This window comes from Aspergillus foveolatus (assembly GCF_047715535.1).
Source record: "Aspergillus foveolatus strain CBS 279.81 unplaced genomic scaffold BDW70scaffold_32, whole genome shotgun sequence".
NCBI lineage: Eukaryota > Fungi > Ascomycota > Eurotiomycetes > Eurotiales > Aspergillaceae > Aspergillus > Aspergillus foveolatus.
Window position 1 is genome coordinate 129,056 of NW_027396096.1, and position 23,110 is coordinate 152,165.

A 23,110-nucleotide genomic window follows, 5' to 3' on the forward strand; every position below is an offset into this window, starting at 1 on the left:
GCCTCGGTTATCGATAACGCCAGATATCCCCGCACGGTATTTTGGATGATGTGATCTTTAAATCCAACATCTACTCAAATCGCCCATTGAACTCGCAAACCACATTATTCTATGCACAGTCTTCTCAAGAGACAACGATATCACAATGTCGAAGGCAATCTTCCTCGGCAAAGCTGAGGGCAAGCCTGGGAAGGTCTATTATCCGCTCGCACTAAAGACCTTACCCCAACCCACCCCCAAAGGCACTGAGCTGCTGGTGAAGTTGTCCGCAGCAGCTCTCAACCATCGCGATGTGTTTCTGCGCCAGCACCTCTACCCCGGACTGACGTTTGACGTACCTATGGGCGCAGACGGGGTCGGAACCGTCGTGGGCGCAGGCCCTGACGTAAAATTCCCAGAACGATGGCAAGGAAAGCGAGTCATTTTCAATCCTGGAATAGGCTGGAAGGACTCTCTTGAAGGCCCGGAGGATCCCACAGGCTATAAAATCATGGGAGGAACCAAGTTCTACGACAAGGGTACATTGCAAGACTATATTACAATCGACGAGTCAGAGGTCGAAGAAGCCCCGGAGCATCTGTCAGACGCAGAAGCAGCCGCCCTGCCCCTGGCAGGACTGACCGGATGGAGAGCCCTAGTAGTAAAGGCAGGCGAGCGCAACACTGGCAAAGGCGCTGCGGTTTTGATCACAGGTATCGGCGGAGGTGTCGCGCTGATTAGCTTGCTTTTTGCTGTTGCGCGAGGTGCCGACGTGTATGTAACCAGCTCTAGCGAGGAGAAAATCCGCAAATCTATCGAGCTCGGTGCCAAGGGAGGTGTGAACTATAAGGAAGATGGCTGGGAGAAGAAGTTGCTCGGCCTGCTTCCTAAGGGAAAGAAGAACTTTGACGCCGTTATCGACGGAGCGGGTGGTAACTCCGTCGAGAAGTCTGTCAAACTGCTCAAGGTATGAAGCCTCTTAATGTCTCTTTTGTTATCTGTGCGGGCTAACGCATCACAGGCTGGCGGTGTCCTCTCCATCTATGGAATGACAGTCTCTCCCGTGATGCCATTCTTGATGCAGGCCGTGTTAAAGAATATTGATGTCCGCGGCTCGACAATGGGTTCTCGGAAAGAATTCAAGGACATGGTCGAATTCGTCAAGACGCACAAAGTACGCCCGGTGGTATCGCGCGTCGTGCAGGCCGAATTGAGCGATGTTGCCGCCCTGGATGGACTGTTCCAGGACATGAAAGATAGTAAGCAGTTTGGGAAACTGGTCATAGAGTTCGGGAAGTCTTCGGGAAGTAAGCTCTAGGGACGAAGCTCTGGATGGACATTATCTATCTGTAATACTTGCAGAGAATCAGTCAGCTTTGATCTCAATTTTGGAAAGTAATCTCAGATGTTGGCTTGCCCTTTCCAAATTCGACCACGATGAGAGCCACTCGCTCTTTCTTTCCAGCGTAGGCTTCCAACGTCACGGCGGCCAGTTGTTCAAGAGCAGAACCGCCGTCATACCTTACTGAACGCAGTTATTCTCTTATCATTGAAGCGCGCTCATTCCTGAACTGTCGCTCATATTGCTCCTGTCGCCTTGAAGTCACTGTCATGGATGAGGACCTCATCCAAAAGTATGGTCCAGGGATGTCCTTCTATCATGCGCAGATCAAGGCGGCTCAAAGGCAAAAGAGGCTAGGAGGCGAAGCCGTTCTCACGGTATGTCAATCGATAGATGTACGGAGCTGTTTGTTGCCTGGGCGAGAGGCGCAAACTAACGCGTGATCTGGCAGAGATACTGTGCAGCCCTGAGAGAATTAACGCTTTCGAATAAGTTGCTCGAAGGCAAGGTGAAGCAACTATGTTCGGATAGTCTCCGACTCACCTTCGACGTAACGCTACTCAAGCGTCATATGAAGGCTATTAGTGGCGAGCTTCTTGTGACATGGCAGGCCGACGTCCTGACGCGGCTTGTGGAAGTCATCTACGAAAGACACGGATGGAGAATGCCCGGGGAGGTTCTCGTCAGCGACAAATACAGCCTAGATCGGGATACACTATCGAAAATATACGTAATGGCAGCAAGAAAGATCAAGAAAGAGACGATCATGAAGAAGGCGGTTGGTCTCTCAGAGCAGTACTATCTTGCCCTCCAGAGGTACAGTGAGGTAGCTTCCCCCCTCCTTCCAGCAAGCCGACCCTTTTACCGACCCACAGCCTAACGCGAAAGAAAGGTCGTCCATCTACGCAGCACGAATCCCTTCCGGTCGGAATCTAGCTTCGCGCGGTGGCTGGTTTCGCAAAAGTCGACCCGGCCAAAGATGTACCGTTTCTGGGCACGGCTGTTTCCCGTGTGCTATAGTCGAACTATTCAGGAGAGCTCTGAGATGTTCTGAAGCAGCCACCCGGTGAAATCTCGGTGATATATTGACGCTATCAGGGGAGGGAGCATTGAGTATCCGCTTGACTTGGTTTTTAAGGCGATATAGCAATGTGAGACATGTTGCAGGAACAGGCGAATGGTTTCGTGAGGTACACTCCACGACAGTGGCTCGCGCAGAAGCGCCGGCTGTCCGGCTATTCCTAACAGAGAACTGGCGGTCACTGCTTCCATGTTTTGCTCGCTGGCTTTATCTGCTTGAGTGATGATCTCGTGGTGTTGCCGCCTCTGACTGGCTGTGTTTCTCTTATTTTTGGTGCGCGCGGACTCTGGATTGAGCAACTTGGCTTGACCCTATCACCATGCAGGGCATGATGGGACCTGTGACAAGTATAGTGCCTCGCTCTAGGGGGCTTGGTGGTCAGGAAATGGCATTTTGTTGGGATGGTGAGGAGTTATTCCTGTTAGTTGTGTATATGTTATGGACGCTGACGTATAGTGCTCACGGATCAGCATCGGGTTTGGCCGGTATTGATAGTACGAAGAAACAGTTAGAGTGCTAGAAATAGGAATAGATGGACCCTTCAGTAAACTTGGCACTGTGGCAGTGAGGAGTGTCTTCCCTAGGTCGTTACTGGGTCTTAATGCTCCCACAAGGGTTTTTGCACGAGAACCCGTCTCCACGCAGGTAAGCAACAGATCCAAAATGTCATGTCAAAAAGATCCCCTGATTGATATGATAAGCGAGCTACTTATCTTTGCTTGGAAGTTACATCAAGTAGTAGAAACCAATACCGCTGGCAGAGGCTTGTCCACGATACCGAGGCCTTGTCCCCGCTATTATATATATCTCATCTATAACCCCCACTAGCAACGCCATAAAAACCTCATGCAATTACACCGGCGTAACCCGATAAAAAATATAGAAATAATAAAATAAAAATACCACACGACTCGAAGAGATCATCATAGTCTACACATAGTACACTGGAGATTAAGGGTATCCCTTTTGGTGCTGTGCGGTGTTTTGCGCTTCAGAGGCTGCTTGGGCTAAAATACTCCAGGCTCCGCAGTCCGTACCATAAGACTGGGACGAAACATTATGCCAAGAATTGAGACGATTCACGACCTCTACTTTGTGATAGGAATATGCTACTCCAGTATGCATGAGCGAAGAAGAAAAAAAAAGAACTAGAGGTGAAGATCGCTGATTTCGTATGGAGTTGGAAACATAGCAAATCTTACCGTATCGTATCTGAGCTCTGGCTGGAGGAAGTCGAGAGTGGAACAGGCTGAAGCCACAAAGTTAGTGCTCCAGGCCGACACCTCTGCCACTATTTATATACGTTATTCTTTCTAAAAATTTGGCTGAGGATCTTTGCTCAATATGATAGGAGTTCGGAGTAAGAAGGCCATGATATCTACGGACCGAATAGATGGATGGTGCATGAACGTGGTTAGTCTATGCGATTTCTCTAGCTCTATAAATAAATTGTCTGAGTTAGAACTTGCAGGATGTGGCTTTGCTAAGTATTGTAGAACACTGGTTCTCTACGGTTTGCATGCATTCAATTATCTACTCAAGTGAATTTACTGCGCAAAAAGGCAGTTAGAAGACGATGGCTTACTGAGATTGGCCAATCAACCTTGGGATCGTGTAGTAAGTCCCAGATATATCTGATCGGCTCCCACCCGTGCTGTTAAGCGAAGTCCAATTAACAAAGAGAGGAAATGGAGTTCTGTATTGTGTTTCAGTCAGTTAGTGAAACAGATCGTGTTTTGCGAACCGGATCGGAGCCTCTTTAAGGTTTCGACCGGGCCAGGTGCGGGTTGGCAGTCCTGATGATCGCCCCGTTGGATCGAAAGGGGAGTGTTACTTTTTCCAAGGGGTTGAGCGTTGACAAGCTACTTGGTGTACTTTTTCCCCTGGCGAACTATTGGAGTTGCGTGGCGCTTCTAGATCCCCCGGGATCCCAAGCCGTTTTACGCAGTGCGCGCGGTTGACGCCAGCATACTCCTGTCTTCTATATCCTGAAACTCGGCTCCGACAATTAGCTCCAACGAGCAGCTCCAAATGACGAAAAGGCCAGTCTGCAGCTGAACGTACGTCACGGCTGAGAGACGTCCTTTATTAGGTCTCCAGCACGTTCAGAGACTGGACTATCACCCTCCTGATCGACGCAATCTATCCGGAGAAAAACTGGCCGAGCCGGGTTGCTCAGCGGAACCGGAGGAGTCGGTGGTCCCGGAAGGGTCGAAAACCTTTGGAAAGAGACGGAGAACTGCAAGGCCTCCCAGTTTCGTACCCTGTCCATACTCCTGCCGATCAATGTAGCGCCGCGCTGTGTACAGAGTCAGGCAACTCTCGATGAGAGGAATGTGGGCAAATCTGTCACCGCGTGCCTTGCCTTTTCCCCTGCAGTAAGTGAGGGATAGAATGCACAAGAGATCAGCTGTGCACCGTGCTTCAGTATAATTACGACGCAAGGCGCAACGTGCAGTTTGCTCTCATGATGATTGATGATCAGACCGAGAAGAGCCCTCGTTGGAAAACAATCATTATGCTGGACAATAACTGGTTCTAGCCTCTTCAGGCAAATAGAAAAGAACGGTCAGTTTCTGCTTTCGAGTATAGCAGAACTCGTCACTGTGATTCTGTCAGCCACAATATTCCAGAGGAAAAAGAAGGGAGAGGCTGAGGCGACGATCGCGCTTGAACCGTGCTAGAAACCGTGCTATGTTACATAACTGCGGCTGACAAGAAAGATCTGTACCTCTTTAGTCTTAGATCATCTTGAGGCAGCGGTGTAACCTTAAACGTCACCTAAATCCGATTTCCGAGCGGTTGATACTTTCCCTTTGCTAAGATCATTTCTCGAGCGAAGATGATTGATTAGTAAGCATGTTATCTTTTTATGCCGATGGGATGAAGTTAGCGCATTAATATTGAATGCCCGCCATTCGTGCGGCGTATCTGTTAGGCACCCATATTTACGGGACGGGCTCGGAATCCCAAGAATCGGCACGCAGGCGCACTCGATTTTTCACGACACAATCCTTAGGGCAAGTCGACCCGTTTTCCGGTTCCGAACGCCGATTATCAGAATGTTTCGGAATGTTCCAGCGTTCAGCTGGAAAAGTTGAGCAGTGGCTGAAGATCGACAGACGTTTAGTACCGTTGCTTTGCTCTTCCCGCCATGCTCCGTTGCCTGCAGGGAAAGGCTGGTGGCGGTGCGCTGGAATTTCGATATGTAATTGGCTCCGGCCGAGGATTCACCGACCTCGGCTGTTTTACCTTGACGGGCAACACTTTAGTACGGCGGGGAGCGGGCACCCAATATAGACTCATGGCAGTACGCGGGAGGTACGAGTGACAGCAATGTACCCGTATCCTGAAAATTCTTCCTCAAAGATTTGCCTTCGGGCTCTTCACCATGATTTACAAGCCAGGAGCGGCTGTCGGTCGCGCTCAACGCGGATGGTTGCATATGGGTCCATACTAGCACTTGAAAGCTGTATTGTGATTGATATGTCCATCCTAGCTCGTCCCCTCCATTCTTAACTATAGGCTATTGGCCATGGGCCCCGTCTTCACCTAATTTTTCGTGATGCCATCGGTCTGGCAGCCGATTCGGGGTAAAGCAGGCCAAGTCGTTCATCCACCATGACTCCATGAGGGATGCAGATCAGACTGGGTCCACTTTGCGATAACTTTAAGCAACAGCAGCGTAGTCGACGCAACGGGCGAACGCTGCTGGATCTTCTGCCGTTTTGAAGGATCCCCGGCCCGGTCAAGACGACTACTATGTCTGTGACAGACTGGCAGTGTGGGTTTACCTCGGGTCACGGTACATTCCTTCACAGTTACCAAGGCGAAATTTGCTCGGCGCATGGGGCAGGAGAGCAAGCTCGTATCCATACTTGGTTAGCTTACTAGGCAGCCCAGCTTGGGAGGAGGATGCGCTTCCGCATGAGCTGGGAACGGTGTCGGTTGTCTACTTTGTTCTTTTGACTCTGGGTAGCGCATGCGTAGCTTTTTGAGGAAGCGCATATTGCCAGGTTCTCAACCGGTGATTGCTTGACCCGCCTCGCACCTAGCTTGGGACCAACCTTAAGAGTGCAGGCGGTCTGCCACCGGGTGTTTTCCTCGTATTCGATTTGCCTCTGAGCTTGCAGCTGCTAAAAACGGTGACTATAGAGTTTATGGCGCTCATCTCATGATTACGGCATTCCCACAATCGATCTCGATCTTCTGATGAGAGTGTTTTCTTGGGTGTATCATGAGCTGTAATTTAAATGTGTGGTATATCCATTAAATGACAATCGAATCGATTGTCTCTGCGACAGCGGTGCAAGGAATCCACCCACGTTGTAGATTCAGCCGCACTACAGGCCTTTTTGAGTACTTGTAACAGTATGTACGTACTCTGTAGGTACGGATAGATTGAAAGACTGGGAGAGGTGGCCTCACGTTGGTTGAGAGACGACTTTCAGCCCATTGTATCTCATGGCAATTTGAAGCCTGTCAGACCACTGGTTATACGGTAACAATGCAGCGTAACTTCCATAGCGGTACTACCATAACTTCTCAGGTACGACCTTGACCGGGGTCGTCCAGAAGGATCGTTTGTGCATCCTATCGTGCCATTGCCTGGGCGAATAAAAGCGCATCCAAGCCAGACTAAGGGATTTCAAGGACGACCAATGGCTTGATTGCACCAGTCATGGAGCCCGTAGTGGTGCTGCCCCACATCCAGCCTATTTTGTTCCAATGATATTGTGAGAAAGTCGCATCGCGTGGGAGCCAATGCAAGGTTTACTATGTTTAGCATCCTAGATCCCCCGCTAAGCAGCCGCCGTCTCGATCTGGTCTGTCCGTATGAAGACCCGGGGCCCTGTCCCTTGGATGGTGCTCACTGACTCCAACGGCAAAATTCGGAGATCCTCAGTATGGTTGCTGGTGAGTAATAATAACAGATCAACGAGTCGACGTCATTATCCAGCCCTACCCCTCATTCGCAGCCAGCAATGCGCATAGTACGTCCTTTTACGAAGTATACAAGGGGACTTGGGCTCTTAACTAGCTGACGACAGAAACAACGGAGACCAACCGGCTGACAGGAGTTCAGATACAAGTGTAAATCAATCACAGCCATAGCGTGGGTACAGGGATTCGATCATTCAAGCATTGCAGAGAGTGCTCCACGACCAGGAGCATGACCATGCAGGTTATCGTTTTGACTGGCTGAAGTGCATTTGCGGGCTGCTGTTTGGCTATCACAGCGCAAATCAAAGCTTCTCTGCACCTCGCAGGATTTCAGAACAGAAAGTCCATTCATGAAGCCGTAGATTGTGTCACGGTTGGCTGTCCAATCTACCTGACGGTCCGGTGGGGTGCTCTAAAGAAGTTCCGCAGAGCTTCGAATGGCCTTCGATCCTTCGAAAGAACGGGCAAAAGTTGCAAATAACATGCTAAATAATCCCTCCGATCCGTCAGGATCGCTGACCTCCACCAGCACTATTTGCGGGAGCCTGGAGGAGTTATATGGAGTGGATGGGGAACTTGTTTTGCATAGTTTCGACCCTGAAATGGAGACCGGAGGAGGCCGGAGGGAGGGCCTAAAAGACCCAAAGGGGTAATAATGCCTGATTCAAGTCTCCAATTCTAGTTAGATAGGGCCCAGAGAGAAGAAAATCGAGAGGAGGGCGGCGTTTCAGGATCGCACCTGGGCAGTGGGCACATGGGCAGCTGGCAGCTTGCCCAAACACCACCCAGACAGGACAATACTAGTGGGCAAGCTAAGAATAAAATCCTACGATCACGAAGCTGCCAGTCCGTCCCGAGGTTTGACTTCCCATCACGGTGGGCATATCATTCTTTTTTTTTTCTTTGCCGGCTTCCGGTGCTATGCTAAGAATTATTACTTAAGAAGTGTCAATCCAATTCGGGGCTCAGTCCTCTTTTAGTAAGGCTTTGTTCATCTTTTGGCATCGCCGCTGGTCGCATTGGTAGCGAAAATGGACCACAAACAAGACCCTCTGCTATCCGCGGGGGCCGCCACGGTAATGATATCATATCGCCATTAGAGACGGCTAAAAAGAGGAAAAGGAAAAGGTCGAAACTCGGATTTGGAGGCTCGTTTACTCGACTCTTCTGGGGAAACTAACGGGTAAGTGGCAGGGGTCCTTGAAGGGGTTAGCTCCTTACCGACTCGTTACATCTTAAAATACGGGGTAAACAGTACAGAGCGCAGAGTTACCAGCAGCTATTGTATCTCCAAAGTCGCAGCCCCTAAGACTCAGTGGTTATCGATGCCCAAGTAAACATTCAGACATTCAGTCACGATCTGGCATTGCCAGTAATAATAGATATCGCGACTTTTCCGGTGCTGAGTGGTTTTTTGCTGGCTGCTGCTCTTCAGAGGGCCCACTGTAGGGCGGCGTGGGCCGCCGAAAGGCGAGTGAACTGGATGAGAGGCCGAACTGCCAGCTATTCGGCCCTAGTCTCTTTTGAGCATAAGTCCCTGTCTAATAATAAACCTGACTGTTTTGTAGGGTAATGCTGATATTATTATCCGAGTCCGACTCGCTGCAAGCCCAACGCCCATCCTCCACTCGTGACCTCACCACCGTTTATGGATCCAAGATGGAGATGACCGAGTCGTAGTAGTGGGATTGTGGGAAAAAAGCAGAGGTTTGATCATCCCGGTCCCTGGGTAGAGGCTGATGCGGATGCGCTGCCATGGGTTGATCGCTGCTGGTTCGAGGTGGCTGCTGTCATTCGTCCAGATCAGAATAATATAATATAATTCAGTCGCAGTAAATAGCTGATGGAATACTAGAGTTATAATAAGGCAGAATATATGGTCCGTTTCTGATGCATCTGTCGAGTGCCAGTCAGTTGCGAATCCTCGAGTCACGGTCTCCCATCCTGGAGCCCCCGCCACACTCCGCCCAGTGCTGCTGCTGCTGCTCTCTGACCACGCTTAGTGCGAAAAAGGGATCTTAAGCCATTACTATTATATTCTCTCTCGTCCTCCTCTTTTCTTTTCCCTTTTCCTAATTTATCCATCAGCCTTCTGAGGTACCTCACTCGCTTTGGTCACCTTAAATCCTTCCACTCCGCCAACTCTACCCTTCTACCTCTCCTCATCTTCCTCCCCTCCCACAACTCTACCTGTTATGGCATTATAAGGATACGCTCGAGATCCTTCGTCGTTTTTATTCACTCGCTTACATTCGCTCGCTATTACACTCGCTTGGTTTGGCACCGAAGTAATCCTACGTTCGCTACGTTGGTGTTGTGTTGTTGATCTAAGACGCCTTAGAGAGACAACCTTGAACCAAGATTCTGGGATCGATTTCTCATTTTGTAACCCAGAAGAACTACTGAAAGAAGGAGATTACGCTGAATACTCTAATATCTAATTACGCATATCAACGCGCTCGCTCATCGTTGATTCGTTCGCTATTGTTTTTGCTCGCGGCTTGCCCGTGACTCTCCACGCTTCCCCGATTTATCCAAGACGACCAAGACAAATCATCTCGAAAGCCCGCTTCTCGGATCAGCACCGTCAGTTGGTATCTCCTGTTTGGTGTGGTCCACTGACAGCTGCGCGTTTGTTGTCATTTCAAGTCTCCGGCTGTAGAGCAACACCGTTTGTTCCGTGGACGGCGCAACTGAAACAATCGCCAAAGCGCGCTTCTTGCGACCTTCAGCATCTTGTCGTCATCAGGGTTGATCATCTCACTATCCCAACCTGCTCTCGAAAGAGTGGATCTCAGCTTGGTCCGTCTTCCAATATTGCACCTGTTGTCGCCAGCCCTTGGAAAGGTTCGAGCTGGACCCAACTGGCGTGGAGCCTTGTCTCGGTTGAGGACACCTCCTTTTGACAGAATAAAGCAAAAGATCTCTCGATAGAGCCCTTTTGGTTTGCCAAGGTTAGTGAGCAGAGTCCCTTTCCCTCGCCACTGGAGGCTGTGGTGCCTTGCATCCGTCCTCCTTCGGATCTCCTTTCATTTACCCTCCTTGCTTGCCCAGATCGTGCCTTGAAAGAAAGGGACTCGAGCGAGATTAGCATCAGCGATAGCCCTCGTGTAATTTTATTTTCCCCTGTGATCGTCATTTAGGGTTGAAGTTTGTTGTTGACGTTGTTTCTGCTGCAGCGCGTTTTGTCCGTCGCTTCCTGATCGTGAGAGTTTCGCATATCAGCACTCTGAGACCCCCGGTGACGGACTTGATTTTTTCAACACCTCTCTGGTAAGTCTTTCTGTGGATGCAGCAACCCGATTCATCGCCTGTGAGTGTATGGTTCGTACTCACCAGGTGGGTAGTTCATCGCCCGACTTGTATTCAGTCCTGAAATTGGTCGACCTGGGCAGCAGTGAAACCTATTATTCTTCCTAAGAGGAGAAAAGGACGAGATATTCTCAAACCTATTTTGTCTCCGTTCGGCTTCCAATATCCACTCGCTTTTCTGAAACACGGCCACAAACGTCCATTCTGCTCCCGTTGGGCTTGACCACACTGAGAGGATAATCTCGCTTTCAGCTGAACCAGCTTCTCATAGGTGTTCTTGAAGTCCCTATTGAGAGCGTGGCTTGCGTCTGGTCCCAAATCTGCAACTGACCTTCCCTACTAATTTCGGTCTTGATTATTGGGCAATTTCCACTGATCTAGAGCCGTAATTTCCACTCTTCTCACTCGCTTCGTGTCGTCACTCGCTCTGTCTCGGAGAGCTTGCTGCAGGCCTTCCGGCGCACTATCGTTCGCCCCAGAATAAATACACTGCCATTCGCTTCTTTAAGTTGTTGTGGTCTGTTGCAGGTGCTGCAACACCTTCAAGCTGGCTTACTCGAAGACACACGGTATTTTTGTGAGTGCACCCTCCTGCTTCTCTTCTTTTACCCAAAGACTTTATTCCTGCCTTCCCTTCCCACTGGTTGACAACTGAATTATGATGCAACCCCTGTCTAAGTGAAGATGGATAGCCGCCACCTTCCACTTCAAAGCCCTTTGACATTGATATGTGCTAATGCTTGGTTGAATCGCAGTTCGACCCGGACTTCCAGACGCCTCTGGTTCTGGATGAGACGTTGGAGTTCTCAGATCCTGAAGAGTCCCAGTGTTTCGACGTGTTTTCAGGCGGCCTCTTGGCCAAGTCTGAACCCATCCTTTCTATGTCTGGTTACCAGAGAACCCCACAAGCGGCCGTGCTAGGTGAGTTCCCTCAGCCGATCTTCTTTATAGGAGAAAGGAAGTTCTAATGTTTCTTTTAGATTGTGATTCTACCCAATCTCTGCAGGATGGCGCTGCTTATTCTACTTACGGCCAGCCCGTTTATATGTCGACTCCCCTTGCCCCTTCTCCAATGACCGACCATATAAGCCAGATGTCCGATTGCATGCCATACATGGCGAAGCCTGAGTACGCTAGCTCCTACGAGGATGAGAAGTCGCCTATGATTACCGTGGAACCTTGCCAGTTGCCCGAAGTCATTTCATACTCACCCCAGCGAGGCTCCGAAGGCACGAGGGTTTTTGTGCAGCTGCAGTCTCCCTACGACCTCCACACAACCCCCTATGCAACACTCTACATCGTATTTGGATCCAAAAAGTGCGAGTGCAATCCACACTTTCTAGGATTCCGGGACTCTGCCTTCCAATATGCCCTCTCCGTCGACACGCCGCCATTTATGTCTACTGGGTCGCCCTCCCTGGCTGTTCCTCTACAAATTGCGATGGGCGGTCAAAATGAATGCCCTGCCACGACTCTTCAGGTGGGCGTTTATACATATGAGAATGCAGGACAGCAGTCGCCTTCTGAAGACGGCCGGAAGAGGCGAATCTCTTCCTTCTCTGCCGATAGCACCTCCAGGCCGATCAAGCGGGCGTCAACCCTTCCAGTGCAGATCAAGGAGGAACAATCTAGCTACGCTGCGCCTTACTCGCCATATCTGCAGCCACTTCCTTCCATGAACGGATTTGCCGCCTCGTATCACACGGATTCTTCGCCCCGGATGGGTGCTACACAATATACGACCGTATCGACAAACTCGCAGCCTTCGATTCGTGCCCCGTCTCCCATGGCCGCGTCTCCAATGGCACCTTCGTGGAACTCGTCTTTCCTCTCGGTCAACCATGATCAGAGAGGTTCCGGGTATGCAGTCGGCCGCGGCGTTTGCCAGCCAAAGCCCTCGTCACCTGCGAGCTTTTCGAACCCAACTCTCATCCGTACCTCCACCTTGCAGCAGTCGGCTGGTGTCGTTCAAACGCAATCGTTCAACCCCTATGCCATGTATCCGTCAAAGGCAGTATTGAAGCTCAATGGAGACCTAAATACCATGACGCATAACTGGACTCGGGAGGAGCAAGTTGCTCAGCGCCGCTTGGTTCAATTTACACGAATGCAAAGTGGCAGCACCATTCACGCTGATTTCAAGCCCGTGTCTCCCGAAGAGCGGGCTCCGAACAGTATTTGTATCAGCTGCATTTATTGGGATGGCAAAGACGAGTGTTTCATCACGAGTGTGGACACTATCTATCTACTTGAGTCGCTCGTTGGAGTCCGTTTTACGGTGGAGGAGAAGAATCGTATCCGACGAAACCTGGAAGGCTTCAGACCTCTAACTGTGTCCAAATCCAAAGCAGACAGCGAAGAGTTCTTCAAGGTTATCATGGGATTCCCTGCTCCGAAGCCGAGAAACATTGAAAAGGATGTCAAAGTCTTTCCTTGGAAGATCTTAGGCCATGCTTTGAAAAAGATCATCGGCAAATATGTGAGTACCGGATACACCACCCAGTTTCGTTTTATACTAACCCAACATCTTATAGTCTGCAAGCTATTCTTCTACCGCTGGGGCTCTGCCCACACCCATTGGGTCCAACTACCCAAGTACTGGCCCCGCATCTGATTCTGGCGCAGAAGGTCAAAGCGCTGCCTCTCCCCAGTCGATATCCGAAGGGACGCCCTCGAGCAGCTATCACCAGAGCAATGCAGTTCCAATTTACTCACCCGCGACTGAAACCGACGGACCAATTCGAACAATCCTACCCGCCGTCAGCCAGTCATACTCGAATATGACTGTACCGTACTCTTACACTACCGTCTGCCACTCAGGTCAGGTTGCACCCAGCGGCCCTGCAACGAGGAGTTGGGAGCTCAACCAGCTTACCACTCCTTCAACCATGAATGGACACCCAAATCCTGGCAATTTCAATTACATGCCTCCGATGACTTATTCTCAGTCCGACTACCCCCAGGGACACTAGCGACCAAGCTCGTGCTTCTGATTGATCGCATTGAACGGCGTTATATCATGTTGCATATTATTTTACACTTTTCCGTCACTCCTTTTTGATACCATGGCGCGCTTGGTTTTAATCACGTTTTAACTACGGGGACTTTACCGTCGGGCATGCTTCTATTTATTTATTTATTATTTTTTTTTTTTGGCAACGATTTCACGTCTCTCCTTGACTATCTCATGTCTTGATGCCCCAGTTTTTGACTTCCACGTTGACACGATGCATTATAGATGATCTGTTATCCATTCCTTTGGTTTTTTGCATTATATGCGGGACATTGAGATACCATTCCTTACGAACTTGTATAATTATGCCGCATGGGTGGCGCTGCTGTCTTTCCTTATCACTTCGCAGGACTGGGATACCATTATTGGGCTGGAAAAGTGTGGAACGCATTCTTGTTTGCGATACCTCGATTGCGTGTTTGTTCGTCCTGATTTTTTGATTTTGCTTCATTGGATGTTACTGCTTTTACGTGGACTCCGAGGAGAATGTGCTCGTGGCTGGGTTCTCTGCTGCATAGCTTTGGCGTTGTTTCACTGTCAAATTGGTTTCTGCCTCTGTGGCTGTTTTAATTTACCAAGTGAGGAGTACTATAGTATTTATGCTTATCTCGTCATTTAATAGTGATTTTAGAATACTCAGTTCCTCACCCTTGCCTATCCGAAGTAACTTGTAAACGTCACGGGCATGTAGAATAAGTCCCCGCCGGTATCGGTCGCCAACAGCGAAATTCCTTATCTTATCGCCACCAATGTCACCTGACCAGCAATTTCACCCCTCGGAGTTTGATCGCTTGATGCGCCTGCAGAGCAACGGTGACTCAAACGCAGCTTTCACCCCTTCCTTCATCTGCCACTCCTTTAAATCGACCCGCTCTGCTTCAATTTGGTCTTCTTGTTGACTATATCCGTTTCATAAACTTCTCTATCCTTCCCTCCATTCCTTGTCCTCCTCCCCCGGATCTTTTGCTCCCCTCTCCCCCCCCACCCCCACCTTCCACCATGGAGCACATCAAGAACACTTTCGAGAAGGTCAAACGGGAGAAGCGTGCCGCTCTCGTTGCCTACATCACCGCTGGATATCCCACAATCGAAGAATCTGTAGATATCCTTCTTGGGTTGGAAAATGGAGGTGCTGGTGGGTGTTACTTCTTCCCAGAACCTCAATTGACTCCTTGAGACTTGGTTGTCGCTTTCTACAGACAAGGAACTAACAATGTTTGACCTACCCTGGATAGATATTATTGAACTGGGTGTTCCGTTCACCGATCCTATTGCTGATGGGCCGACCATCCAAAAAGCTAACACTAAGGCTCTTGCCAATGGTGTCACGGTCTCGACAGTACTGGAGATGGTCCGCTCCGCGAGGAACCGCGGTCTCAAGGCCCCTATTATGCTAATGGGATACTATAACCCCATGCTCAGCTATGGCGAGGAACGTATGCTCCGGGACTGTAAGGAGGTTGGCGTCAATGGTTTCATCATGGTCGATCTTCCTCCAGAGGAGGCCGTTCGCTTCAGAGATCTTTGCACCAGTACAGGGTATGCCTACTCTCGTCCGACACTTCTGCACAGTCAATAACACTAATATTGTGGTAGTCTTTCTTATGTCCCACTAATCGCTCCCGCTACCTCCGAGTCTCGCATGAAGCTCCTGTGCAAGATTGCCGATTCCTTTATCTACGTTGTCTCAAGAATGGGTGTGACCGGTGCTACCGGGACGCTTAGCTCGAACATCCCCGAACTGCTTGCTCGTGTCCACAGGTGGTCCGGGAACGTGCCAACAGCGCTTGGTTTCGGTGTCAGCACCCGCGAGCACTTCCTTTCTGTTCAGGAGATTTCTGAAGGTGTCGTCATTGGTAGCCAGATTATCACCGTTCTTGGTGAAGCCCCTGCTGGTCAGGCGGCTCAAAAAGCGGAGGAGTACTTGTCTAGTGTTACTGGCCGCAAACTCGAGAGGGATACCTCGGGAGCGTTGACTCGTGAGGTGAACGTGCTGGAGCCTGTTTTGAAGATCGAAACCCCTCCTATGTCACAGCCTACCGATGTCATTACGGAGAAGGATACGCCTTCGGGTCCTGGTCTTGGAGACCAACTTGAAGCTCTGAACGGTGGTGGAAGTTCTGGCGCAACACCTGCACGTTTCGGCGAATTTGGTGGACAGTACGTCCCCGAGTCTTTGATGGATTGTCTGGCCGAGTTGGAGCGAGGCTTCGATAGCGCCCTTAAGGACCCTTCATTTTGGGAGGAATATCGCTCATACTACCCTTACATGGGACGTCCCAGTAGCCTTCACCTCGCAACCCGTCTGACCGAGCATGTGGGAGGTGCCAATATCTGGCTGAAGCGTGAGGATCTCAACCACACTGGTAGTCACAAGATCAACAACGCTCTGGGTCAGATTCTGCTTGCTCGAAGACTCGGAAAGACAAGAATCATCGCAGAGACCGGTGCAGGTCAACACGGTGTTGCCACTGCGACTGTTTGCGCTAAGTTTGGCATGAAGTGTGTTGTCTACATGGGTGCAGAGGATGTGCGTCGTCAGGCCCTGAATGTTTTCCGTATGAAGCTCCTTGGCGCATCCGTGGTCGCCGTTGATGCAGGCAGCCGAACTCTGCGTGACGCTGTGAACGAGGCTTTGCGTGCGTGGGTTGTTGACCTTGACACGACCCACTACATCATCGGCTCTGCTATCGGCCCTCATCCATTCCCAACAATCGTGCGCACTTTCCAGTCTGTCATCGGTGAAGAGACCAAACAGCAACTGCAAGAACAGATTGGCAAGTTGCCCGACGCCGTCGTCGCCTGTGTCGGTGGTGGTAGTAACGCTGTCGGCAGCTTCTACCCATTCTCCAAGGATACCAGTGTCAAGCTTCTCGGTGTGGAAGCCGGTGGTGACGGTATCGACACAAACCGCCACTCCGCAACCCTCTCCGGCGGTAGCAAGGGTGTCCTTCACGGTGTCCGCACCTACATCCTGCAAGACGAGCACGGCCAGGTCTCTGAGACGCACTCCATCTCCGCTGGTCTTGACTATCCCGGCGTTGGCCCCGAGCTGAGCAACTGGAAGGACAGTGATCGCGCGCACTTTATTGCCGCCACAGACGCCCAGGCTCTCTCTGGCTTCCGCACCATGGCCCAGACGGAAGGTATCATCCCAGCTCTTGAGTCCTCGCACGCCATCTGGGGCGCTATCGAGCTTGCCAAGACTATGGGCAAGGGTAAGGACATCGTTCTTACTGTTAGTGGTAGAGGTGATAAAGACGTTGAAAGTGTTGCCGAGTCTCTCCCCAAGTTAGGCCCTCAGATTGGCTGGGATTTGCGGTTCTAAGCCAGCTGGCCACCTCAACTAGCTCCTCCACCTATTCGCCACGCCTGAAAACGAATTTGATAAAAGATTTAGAAGCTCATCTTGGATATACCTCCTACCTAGAATCTTTGTCTCGATTCCCAGGTCCTGCCTGGTTTATAGTTGTATATGTACATTTTTGTTTTTCAAAAGCGGTTTCATCCTTGATAGAGAAATTAATTTACGTGTCTTGTGCATGGCCCTGTCTCTAGCATAGGTAGGACATACTCTATACAGAAGGCACTAGATTTATATGTGGAAAGATAGTATAGTGTAGCTTATGGACAAGGCCAGAACATGACAGGACAGTACGCAAGAGAAGGATATCGATCGATAATATCACAGCCACAATCAACTAGTCAGGACTACTTATCTAAGTCTCGATCAAATCCGCAGTCTGAGACTGTCCCTGTTCAGGGACCGAGTTGTCCCGGGTATCCTTATTAGGGATTTTGCGGCCTGAGCGAGCATAAAACTCGTCGAGAACACGCTTGGGGATACGGTTGAGAAGGTGGGGAGGGTAGATGCGGAGGAGGTTCCAGGCGATGTCGAGGGATTCGAAGATGGAGCGGGACTCGTAGGCAGACTGGTTGATGAAGGTACGTTCGAACTTTTCCAGGAACTCGAGAGAGAGCTTGTCTTCGGAGGAAAGGGCTTCTTCTCCGACGACTGCTTTCATGGCGGCTGTTTTGAGAGGGGTTAGTTTGATTATATGTTGGGTATGAGTTTAAGACGAAATAAGAAAGAGGAACGAACCGGCATCTCGTCCAATAGCGTACTTGGCGTACAGCTGGTTGGACACGTCGGAGTGATCGTCACGAGTACGACCTTTGCCAATGGCCGACTTCATCAGACGGGAGAGAGAGGGAAGGACGTTGATCGGAGGGTAGATGCCCTTGTTGTAAAGTTGACGGTCGATGAAGATCTGGCCCTCAGTGATGTATCCTGTCAGATCGGGAATTGGATGTGTAATATCTGCATCAAGTTATTAGTGACTGTAGGTATTCGTACGGTGGCCTAGCTTACCGTCGTTAGGCATGGTCAGAATAGGGATCTGGGTGATCGAGCCGTTTCGGCCTTGCACTCGTCCAGCACGTTCGTAAATGGTCGACAAGTCAGTGTACATGTAACCAGGGTAACCACGGCGACCAGGAACTTCCTCTCGAGCAGCTGAGACTTCACGAAGAGCATCACAGTAGGCCGACAGGTCAGTCATGATAACCAAAACGTGCTTCTCCAGTTGGTACGCATAGTACTCAGCAGTGGTCAATGCCAGACGAGGTGTGATGATACGCTCGATTCTATAGTATACCCAATCAGCCATTGGATGCTCCGACCATATAAAAAAGTAGAGCTTACGTTGGGTCATTGGCCAAATTCAGGAAGAGGGTTACTCGTTCCATACTGCCGTTTTCCTCGAAATCGCGTGTGAAGAAACGGCTAGTTTCCATGTTAACACCCATGGCAGCGAAGACAATGGAGAAGTTATCTTCGTGACCGTCGTGGACATCCTTAGTCGGCCGCTTGACCAGGCCAGCCTGACGACAAATCTGAGCAGCAATTTCGTTGTGTGGGAGACCGGAGGCGGAGAAGATGGGGATCTTCTGTCCACGGGCAATGGAGTTCATCGTATCGATAGCGGAGATACCGGTGGAGATCATTTCTTCCGGGTACACCTATCCAACATTCCATCAGCGACAGTCGTCTTCGATAATTTGGCATCGGCTGGCTCACTCTCGAGTACGGGTTGATAGGCTGACCGTTGATATCGAGGTAATCTTCCGCCAACACCTTAGGACCCTTGTCAATAGCACGACCGGAACCATCGAAGACACGACCGAGCATGTCCTCAGAGACACCCAGCTTTAAGCTATGGTTGGTGAATTCGACTTTGGTCTAGCACAGTAGCAAGATCAGCATTGTTCCCTTCCACTGCAAAACAATATAGGAAGCTGCCGAGGCAATGTACCTTCTTAACATCGATACCTGAAGTACCCTCAAACACCTAGAATGATCGTCGTGACCCAGTCAGTACTCCGCCGAGTAAGGCAAGCTTAAGAGCTGCGGCCGTTGCCTACTGCGCACCTGGACGATAGCTCGGTTTCCTGTTTTCAGAAGCTATAATTAGCTACACAAGACCCTTAACCACAGAACAGCACTCAGAAAAGCAAAGAGAACATACCTCGAGCTTCCAAGACCTGACCCGACCGCTCGGTTCCATCAGGGAGGGTCAGGGAGACAATCTCGTTGTAGGTGGGGAATTTAACCTAGTTGAACAGACTGTTAGGCTTGCGAACATGGTGCGATTTCACGGGCAAGCTGAAGAAAAAAGACAGCTTCCGGGTAGGAGACACGGACATTGTCGAGGAAAACTAGAGGGCCGTTGATGCCTCCGATTGTATTGTAGCGGATGCGTGGCTGGACGGAAGTCATTCGAGGGTCGAGAGTATCAGCCATGGCTGAAGGGAACCGGAACGAGTACCGGTCAAAGAACAGACAGATCCAAAAGAAAAAGGCAAGAGTAGGAGAGGAAAGAGGGGAGCTGATTGAGACTGTCCCGTCACTGTCGGGGAAGATGGTCGTAGTTGGGTTCGCTGTCGAGTTGGCGGAGAGGAAGGAGCCACGTGATGTGTCATCATAGTACAACTCAATGTCCAGTATTCCGTAGTAGTGAGAGGTACAGTATATTCATCGTCTCATTGTCTTATTCTCATTAGGATGATGTTATATTTATACACTATTGAATGAAGATTGAGGAAGTCCGCGCAGAGCAAATCAACATAGGCACCGGTCCAGTCTATGCGCCAACCAGATCATCATCAAACTCATGATGGTATTCAGATGCAAACAGGAAACAGGTCGTAGAGTGATGCCTAGCTAGTCTACCCTTGCCGCCGCCAGCTTCTTTGGCGTCGTCAGATTGTTGGAAAGGCGTACATTTGTCTTGTTCTTGGATTTCTTCTTTGGTTTCTTCCGCGCAACCATAACTGGAACAGACGAATTCTGAACCAGATAGTTTGAAAAAGACCCCAAGAGTACGCTAGAAGTACATATTAGTTGATTATCAAGGTATAAGTTATGGCGATTACTAATCTTACCCTTTCAGCGCACCTCGTCCCCTAGCCCCAACGACCACGAGCGTAGGGTCCAGCCCATCGATCTAAAGGCAAGGTGTCAGTGTGGACGGTATGGAATGCCGAAAGTTATTAGACGTACAGCTTCCGTGATCATATTCTTAGGACTCTTGCAATGTATCACCTCAACAGCAACTCGAACTTGCAATAACGTTTTTCGCAGAAGCCGAACACAGGTTTGAGAAATGAGCTGGACAGCATGGGCACGTTCTGCTTCCGCCTTAGACATTCTCCGCGCATCAACTGAACCGGGCCTGCTATCAGTTCCCGAGCCCAAACGACTAAAAAGAGCGCGCGGAAGGTTAGAGGAGTCGTTTGGTGATTTCTCAAGAGTCTCTGCCGTTTGAGAGCCAACAACAGCGGCAACATCCTCTGTCGCCTTGTAACCCTCGCCGATTTGGGTACCGGTTTCCTCATGCATGGCAAACACCGCGAACATTGTGTCACCGTCTCGTAAGATCGTTCCTATTGTCCACTCTAGAGCATAGACCGACTCTTCGCTAAGATCTGTCGTGACTAGATACTTTCGCTGCCGTCGTCGGCCACCCTCGGCATCCAGCTGCATATTGATATAGTCTCCACGAATGATAGTCCTGATGGACCGATTGCGGACCGAGTTGTCAATACTCGACATTTGAATACTGAGTTTCTGAGCACGCTTGATGTCCGACAATTCTGCCTCATCGTCGGATCCAAAGGGCGTATTGAGCGCCGACGGAGGATCAAGATTTATCTGGGGTTGTACCTCTGGCGTCTTCAACATTGGGCCGGTCTTTGACGAATGGATCATCTCCGGGCCTTTAGGTTTACTTGGCTCGCCGTCTGTACATTATTGTCAGCTCAGCCAACCTAAAACCAATCCTTGCGCAAAGGTGGGCAAGAACAACTTACCCGTGTCCACCGGAGCTGTCTTGGAATCCTCCGCTGGCGAACTTTCACTGGCTGTCTTCTTCCGACCTCGTTTGAGCTCTTCACTATTACTCTCTGGACTGGATTCGTCACCACTCGAAGAATCGTCGTCGTCCTCCTCTTCGCTGGACTCAGAAGCGTTGTCGTCACTGTCGTACAATCGCTCGTCGGCCGACGCAGAACCCCTAGCGTCGGTTTCTGTAGAGGCACGACGGGATGCAGGAAGCTGGCGGAGTTTATCGTCGGCACCGTCGGGTTTGACTTCTTTCGTTTTATCAGCTACTAATTTCGACGCATCGGATAACGAAGAGCGAAGGCTGGAGTTGGGCAAGCGTCGCGCGGGGGAGCCGGATTGCGCTCTGCGGGCCGCAGAAGGAAGGTGCGAATCTAGGGAAGTACCTCTCTTCGAAGCACTCCGACCAGAGTCCCGTCCTCTGCTGAAGCTCGGCAACCCAACCTTGAGGTCGAACCCGGACATAACTGCAGCCATAGCCCCTTTGCCAGAAAGCGACCTGGGGGCCTTTTCTGGGGGCCCGAACCGCCTCGAGCCATTGGCGCTGGGCGGCATATCTACGCCGGAGTCCCAACGAATACTCGGCCGTCTTGTCTCAGAAGAGCTTGTCTTTTTATCACCGTTCTTTTCCTTGCCGTTCGTAGCCGGCGGATCCGGCCGTTTGAGGGGAGGAGGGGCTGTCTTCAGACTGGTGTATGGAGTCTTCGGAGTCGTTACTGGTGTAGATAATGGTGTTGTAGATGCGGAATCAGAGGGAGTTTCAGTAGATTCATTCGGCAGGGGAGGCGAGGTCTGGGGGGACGTTTGAGGAGAATCCTGGTAGCCGCGACCAGCGGGCGGAGTCACGCCAACACCGATGCCCGCAATGGAACCATGCCGAGGAGCGACGAAACCGGGAGACGGACCAGTGGCGGTGTCGAGTATACTTCGTCGCGGAGGTGCGTAGCTTGTGGTCGAGTAGCGGTGCGTGGAGGAACTGCGGTGCTCAGAAGCAAGCTCGAGGCGCTCTTCTTCGAGGGCAGCGGCGAGCCCGCCGGGCCTGCGATTAGAGGGCATTTCGGTGGGTGGCGCCGCCCACGGCTGTGGACGAGCTGTGGAGAAGAGTCCTCACTGCGACACCTGCGGCAACCGGGACACAGCTGTATTTTGTAAGGAGCTATCTGAAGGAGGATAGTCAATTCCAGAGAAGCTCGCACTTCAGCTGTGGAAGCTCGGGCTTTTCTTTTCCTTTTTACCTAGTGTTCAGACGAATTATGAAGCTAGGTGGGGGTATTGTATTGATATATGCCCAATTCTGGGCATGCAAGCTAGGCTGCAGCTAACAGACCGTAACTCAAAGCTGAAGAGCGTTTCAAAGGCGTTCTCCACGTGCGAAACTTGGTGAATACTAAGAATCTAGACCCAGTGTAGGGACGAGATCCCGGACACCGCGGGCACGCGACGGCCTCACGACCTATCGGATTCTCCCTTTGTTTTGCGAGTTTCCTCGGGCTTGGCCTTATCCTTGGCTCCCACACCGCGAATAGAGAATGGTTGAACGGAGCCGACGGTTGATACTTCCAATCAAGCCGCGGCAAGATTTCTGCAGGGTCCCAGCAAAGGCCGGCAAAGGGGCCTTTGTGGCTTAGCAGCGATGAAGGCGGAATGAGGACGAGATCGAGGAGGACGGTCGTTTCCGCAGAAGCGCGACAGGGCCGTCGTAGAGGAAAGAGAGGACACGCGAAGAGAGAAAGCAAGAAGCAGAATCGGTCAGGTGGGCTGAAGTCAAGTTAAATCATCGCGGGGGAAGTGAAGCTTCGCATGGGGAAACAGGATGGATCGCCTTCACGCTCGGCATGCGGGGTATACCTCGAGCCAAGCAGGCCTCCCTCCCTCATTCATCAATGGTGTCCAACACCTCCCCGTCTCCCTTGCGTCTTTCCGTTAGCTGAGCAGATCAGCTACAAGAAGGCGGAGAAAAGTGGCCGCAGCTGTCGGACGAAAAGGTGTCACTGCAGCTCCCTTCCTAGTCGATCAATAGTTGGCATGCATAAGGAA

The 23,110-nt window shown here is 50.7% G+C and overlaps 6 protein-coding genes across 6 annotated transcripts; 3 read left to right on the forward strand and 3 right to left on the reverse strand.

Moving 5' to 3' along the window:
- Positions 1-145: 145 nt before the first annotated feature.
- Positions 146-2,201, forward strand: BDW70DRAFT_151098 (zinc-dependent alcohol dehydrogenase family protein; the record flags this gene model as incomplete). Its single annotated transcript, XM_073739252.1, has 4 exons — positions 146-946; positions 1,001-1,286; positions 1,535-1,698; positions 1,773-2,201. 4 exons carry the CDS (start codon positions 146-148, stop codon positions 2,199-2,201), a joined length of 1,680 nt encoding a protein of 559 aa, XP_073594951.1.
- A 6,339-nt stretch (positions 2,202-8,540) lies between these two features.
- Positions 8,541-9,185, reverse strand: BDW70DRAFT_138358 (uncharacterized protein; the record flags this gene model as incomplete). The annotated part of the gene is made up of 2 exons (XM_073737209.1): positions 8,915-9,185; positions 8,541-8,816 (listed from the first exon to the last, which is right to left on the reverse strand). Coding segments are annotated over exons 1-2 (170 nt in total), but the record flags the coding sequence as incomplete, so codon positions are not given.
- A 2,354-nt stretch (positions 9,186-11,539) lies between these two features.
- medA (transcriptional regulator medA) lies at positions 11,540-13,630 on the forward strand (the record flags this gene model as incomplete). The annotated part of the gene is made up of 3 exons (XM_073739253.1): positions 11,540-11,579; positions 11,639-13,137; positions 13,193-13,630. 3 exons carry the CDS (start codon positions 11,540-11,542, stop codon positions 13,628-13,630), a joined length of 1,977 nt encoding a protein of 658 aa, XP_073594953.1.
- An 869-nt stretch (positions 13,631-14,499) lies between these two features.
- Positions 14,500-17,195, forward strand: trpB (tryptophan synthase TRP5). Its single transcript, XM_073744647.1, has 3 exons — positions 14,500-14,806; positions 14,907-15,210; positions 15,268-17,195. Exons 1-3 carry the CDS (start codon positions 14,671-14,673, stop codon positions 16,997-16,999), a joined length of 2,172 nt encoding a protein of 723 aa, XP_073594954.1. The 5' UTR covers positions 14,500-14,670; the 3' UTR covers positions 17,000-17,195.
- On the reverse strand, positions 17,195-19,577 carry BDW70DRAFT_71260 (H(+)-transporting V1 sector ATPase subunit B). The gene is made up of 9 exons (XM_073744646.1): positions 19,376-19,577; positions 19,200-19,284; positions 19,103-19,122; positions 18,987-19,022; positions 18,752-18,913; positions 18,377-18,693; positions 18,044-18,318; positions 17,774-17,992; positions 17,195-17,701 (listed from the first exon to the last, which is right to left on the reverse strand). The coding sequence occupies exons 1-9, from the start codon at positions 19,472-19,474 to the stop codon at positions 17,391-17,393; spliced, it is 1,524 nt and encodes a 507-aa protein (XP_073594955.1). The 5' UTR covers positions 19,475-19,577; the 3' UTR covers positions 17,195-17,390.
- Positions 19,578-19,695: 118 nt separating this feature from the next.
- BDW70DRAFT_71280 (universal stress protein family domain protein) lies at positions 19,696-22,501 on the reverse strand. The gene is made up of 4 exons (XM_073744648.1): positions 21,043-22,501; positions 20,234-20,973; positions 20,116-20,177; positions 19,696-20,057 (listed from the first exon to the last, which is right to left on the reverse strand). The coding sequence occupies exons 1-4, from the start codon at positions 22,127-22,129 to the stop codon at positions 19,895-19,897; spliced, it is 2,052 nt and encodes a 683-aa protein (XP_073594956.1). The 5' UTR covers positions 22,130-22,501; the 3' UTR covers positions 19,696-19,894.
- Positions 22,502-23,110: the final 609 nt, after the last annotated feature.